At 41.6% G+C, this 4,985-nt stretch overlaps 1 protein-coding gene across 1 annotated transcript; it reads right to left on the bottom strand.

Annotated features, from left to right (window-relative positions):
- Positions 1 to 2,329: 2,329 nt before the first annotated feature.
- LOC138427293 (prostate and testis expressed protein 3-like) lies at positions 2,330 to 4,985 on the bottom strand. The gene is made up of 3 exons (XM_069566637.1): positions 4,976 to 4,985; positions 2,891 to 3,028; positions 2,330 to 2,472 (listed from the first exon to the last, which is right to left on the bottom strand). Exons 1-3 carry the CDS (start codon positions 4,983 to 4,985, stop codon positions 2,330 to 2,332), a joined length of 291 nt encoding a protein of 96 aa, XP_069422738.1.

Here is a 4,985-nt window from a genome sequence, read left to right as displayed (position 1 = left end):
TTACTTTTAATTACCTACCCAAGAGAGTTGAGTGTGTATGACTGCCAAAATTCTTATGTGATACAAATTTTAAAAACGGCTCATACGAGAATGTTCATAGCAGATTTATTTACAATAGCCCAAAGCTGAAAACAACTCATGTCCATCAATAAGAGAATTGATTTAATACATTGTAGTGTATATATGTGCTGTGTTGTGCTTAGTCACTCAGTTGTGTCCAACTCTTGGCAACTCCTTAGATTATAGCCTGCCAGGCTCCTCTGTCCATGGGGATTCTCCGGGCAAGAATACTGGAGTGAGTTGCCATGCCCTCTTCCAGGAGATCGTCCCAACCCAGGGATTAAACCCAGGTCTCCCACATTGCAGGTGGATTCTTTACTGTCTAAGCCACCAGGGAAGCCCAGTGTATGTACACAATGGGAGAAAAAGAACAAACCTTTGGTATTAGTGAAAACACAGATGAGTCTTAAAAATATTACAGTGGGTGATTGAAACTAGACTCAAGACAGTATTTTCTGTATAATTTTCTTTATAATAAGTTCAAGAACAGATAAAATTAGTTCTATGGTGATGGAAGTTAGAATAATACTTTTGGGAGTAGGTTGTTACTTGAAGAAACTTACAGGAATGACGAAAATGTTCCATGTCTTAATTGGGATGGTGGTTATATAGGTTTATCTGCTTATCAAATCACATCAAACTCTATACTTAAAATATGTGCATTTTATTGTACATGAATTATACTTCAATTAAGAAGATAATTGCCAGAAGTGGGAGGGAGATTCAAGAGGGAGGGGACATACGCATACCTATGGTTAATTCATGTTGATGTGTGACAGAAATCAAACTAATATTATAAAGCAATCATCAATCAGTTAAAAATAAATATTACAAAAAGAAGATTATTATTCATCTCATAATGAATGATGGATCTCGCTGATAATAATCAGTAGGAGCTAAAGCTGTTAGATGCATAATTGAAGAGAAACTTTATATTGCATTGATAAATCTGAGAGCAACAAAACTTATATAATTAATCCTGACATTGTTAAAACTAGGAAAATGTCTGCCTTCAGATATTTCCAAGTGTTGGGCCAGATTACCCTTTCTAAACTTCCAGGCCTGTTTTGTAAGGCTTTGATATAATAATAGTTTTAATTTTGAATATTGAAGTAAGTGATGAGTTTTGGAAGAATCCCATCCAAAAAAAGTTGTTTTAAGTTAATGTATTTGAATACTGGAGGGTCCCATAATCAGAAATGTCCTTTTCATAATTTTTTTGAGGAAGATACATGGTATGTTGGCACTGGAGTGAACGTTCACGTCTGCTAGGGAGTACACTCAACAAAATAAATAAAAAACCAAAAAGTCATGATAAACAAATGGACAAGAAAAATTCCATCAGCTTTACTGGAAGCTCTTTTAAACCCAGTGAAGTCTAATTGGCCAGCTAAAGACAACTAGAGATGAGTAAGACAAGGTGTTCTTGCTGTGATTTATAACATTCTAGGGCAAATTAGACAAACAGAAATGATTCCTTTTTGTGAAGAAGAGAAAAGAAAAAGTACCTATAAAGTGACTTGGGTATTCAAAGGAAGGAGAATTTGTGTAGCAATGGTGTGGGTCGCTGGTGAGTCAGAGTGGAAGTGGGTGGCAAAAGAGGAAAGGAATTGAGAAAGACTAGGAGAGGAAGAGGAAGAAATGAAGTCGCCATATATCTTGAACACACATCTTGCCAGGCCTAGAAGTGGCTGCATGTGAGCTGTGAATGCCACAGAGGCAAGAAGTCCTTTATTTGCTGTTCCCTACTAACATTGTATATACAGACCCTTCATAAATGCCAAGAAGATCATGACTGAGTGTGAGGTGGACATTGTCCACTGGGGACAATAATTTTTGTCCACAGAGGAAAATCTCAAGTGTTCAGCATCTGCTTTTTTTTTTTTTTTTGCTATTTCTGCTTAACTATAATCATGGTGTGAGTTTCAGACAAAAGCTTTTGTGAATTTTCAGCTGAAGAATTTCTAGTCCACCTCCACTAGCTAAGATAATCCACCAGGATCTAGAATGGTCTTATTTTAAAATTTTCTACTGTGCTTCCGAGGGTAAGCTTCTTGAAGTACAGAAATGCCAGTTCTTATAATGGGAGAATTCTGTTGTTCAGGATAGTAATCCTCTCACTGAGGTAGAAAGCAAGCTTGAGGCAATAGCAAGGATAACACTGAGTTACAGAGAGGGCTGGGGTCCCTCCAGAACAGACAGGGCAGAAAAGCCAGGGCAGGCCAACTGTGAAGGCAGAGACTTATTGGTAACATTCTAAAGGGAGAACTCAGGAGTAGAAGTATTTCAGCGTTCTAAAGTTACAATAATTGTAGTTGCAGCATTTGTGAACGTAAATTCGACCCTGGAAACTGTATGTCAGATCTCTGCAGAATCTCTGACATACCAGATACGATAACTGGAGGGTGCCATCTGTAATAAGAAGGAACCATAGAAAAATCAGCCAGCGATCTAAGTTCGTTAAAGCCAAGTCACCCGTGGCACTAGTCCTGTCTGTAAAGATTTAATAGGGCATCAGGGGTAGGTTTGGGGTTGGCTTCCCATCTTGTACTTCCCAAGGGGACTCAGGCAGGGAGATGAAGACATCACGGGTCCCCTGCAGGAGTTATTTGCCTAAGTTCCCTGGAAAACCTCAACCCTCTGTCCTCAGGTTTCTTCCTCCTGGCTCGTTTCGCCAAGTCCCCTTCAGTCTGCATGCACAGGGTCCCATACCCAGGGATATGTGACGCTTTGGTCCCTCTCTTGAATTGACTTTGGCCTGAGATAGAAATTTGCTCTTCTAAGAATTTTCTAGGAATCTCACAGCACCTCCCCGGACCCTCTAACTTACCCTGGAAGATCTTTAAGATCATGCATCTCTCATAATTCCTAGCAACACAGACGCCAAAGCCTCTTCTACAGCGATCCGTCTGTGTACGAAGGTGGCAGGTAATGCATCTCAGTGGTGTCACTGCTGGAGAGCACAGAGCTGGTGTAAGGCCAGGGGAGGCAGAGACTTAGAAGAAACTGGACCTATCTAGACCTGGGAGTGGGCTGGGGGGTGGTTGGGATCAAGGAGTAAGCAATTTGAGCTCTCACCAACTCCACACCCAAAAAAATGTCATTGTGAGAGTAAAAGGATTCTGACCCCCAATTTAGCCCTCTTAACCTGGTGAAAGTGAAGTGTCTGACTCTTTTGCGACCCCATGGACTGTAGCTCTCCAGGCTCCTCTGTCCACGGAATTCTCCAGGCAAGAAAACTGGAGTGGGTAGCCATTCCCTTTTCCAGGGGATCGTCCCAACCCTGGGATTAAACTGAAGGCAGATTCTTTACCATCTGAGCCACCAGGGAAGCCCCTTTAACCTGGTAACTTTGAGCAAAGATTTAGCCTCTATGGCATGGATTTTCCAGCTTAAGGATGATTCTGTTAATGTTAACCTGGTTTACTTGGCAGCAGTGTAGACAGAGTGGGATAATAAGGCTGAATGCTTTGAAGTGTTTGACCCATTACTCTGATGGGATTTCTGACATTCATCACTTAGATATGGTTGGGTGATATAGTCTGTTTTGAACTTCAAACTGAATCTATGTGAAAGCCTCCTGAATTATATACCATGTCAGTGCCACTTTATGTGGTACTGTGGGGTGAACTGATTGAAATAAAGTTTAATTTTAAAAAAACGCTCCTTAATACACCTATATGAGAAAGTATCATTTCTTGAGCATCTCGTTTGGGCCATGTTCTCTTTCCTTATTATCTGATTTAATTCTCACAAAAGCCTTGTAACTAGGTATTTCCCCATTTCCCAGATGAGCAACCAGAGAATTTAAGACAGTGACTGAATTATTTTTTAACCTGTCTGGTCCCAGTGCATCCAGTACTTTCTTTCCTAGAATCACTTGTTTGAATATAAAAATCCCTGGTAAGGGTATCAAAACCCTTGATGTCACTAAAGCCAACTATGAAATTATTCACTGTAGACAGACCAGCTCCCTCAGCAAATAGGGCACAGATTTATATATGGGAAGGATGCACTGAGGGAGACCTTGCTAAGAGTTTTGATTATGGGGAATGGTAGGGATAGACTGGTAGGGGAGCCCTACGAAGGGGCAGCCATAGAGGCTTGAGCCCTTGGTGCGGAATGGTAGAATGTTATAAAGGTCAGACAAGTTGGCGTGGAGGCCCAGGGAGCACTCTAAAGCCTGGCTTCCCCTCCTATATAAATATAGCCAAGACCTAGCCCAGCCTGGACACCACCCACACATACAGAGTGTCCCAGGGAGCCCCCTCGATCCTGGCTCTGGAGCCCGCTCCTCAAGTCTCTTGACTCACCCACGGGGCAGCCGAGGAGGAACAAAAGCAACAAGAAGTGTCTGTCCATCTTGACAGAGAAGTCCCTCACACAGGAAGAAAAGAAGCCAGGGGCAGCACACATAGACCTGTAGGCTACAAGAGGAAGCCTTGCTCTTCATCACAGGGCAGGGATTATTCATGCCTGAGGGGAACCAGGCCCACAGTCAGCTCTGGGCGCTGCAGTTTCCTGCTTTCGCCACCCATCACAGAGGATGGTAGTTAAACAACGTTGGCATTTACATGAAGTTAACTTTTTTTTGTATATATATATACACACACATATGCTACTCATCATAATAATTATTATTAATGTAGTTATTATTCTTGTCCTAATTTCACAGAGGAGGAAGCTAAGGCCTGGTGAGGTCCAGTATCTTTCCCAAGATCACATATCTAGTGACTTATAGTGCCAGGATTCAGAGCAAGATCTAGTTCCAGAAGCCATACCTTTAACCAATTTGATTGAATGCCTCTTGGAGGTTTATTCATACATTCAACTAATATTCACTGAGCACTTTTATAGGCTAAGCACAGCTTCATGTATGAGAGCAGGGCAACAAATAAGATCAAAAAAAGCTCACCTAGCTCCAT

The sequence above is a fragment of the Ovis canadensis genome, chromosome 21, assembly GCF_042477335.2.
Source record: "Ovis canadensis isolate MfBH-ARS-UI-01 breed Bighorn chromosome 21, ARS-UI_OviCan_v2, whole genome shotgun sequence".
In the NCBI taxonomy this organism is placed as follows: domain Eukaryota; kingdom Metazoa; phylum Chordata; class Mammalia; order Artiodactyla; family Bovidae; genus Ovis; species Ovis canadensis.
This window is presented reverse-complemented; position numbering and strand designations above follow the sequence as displayed.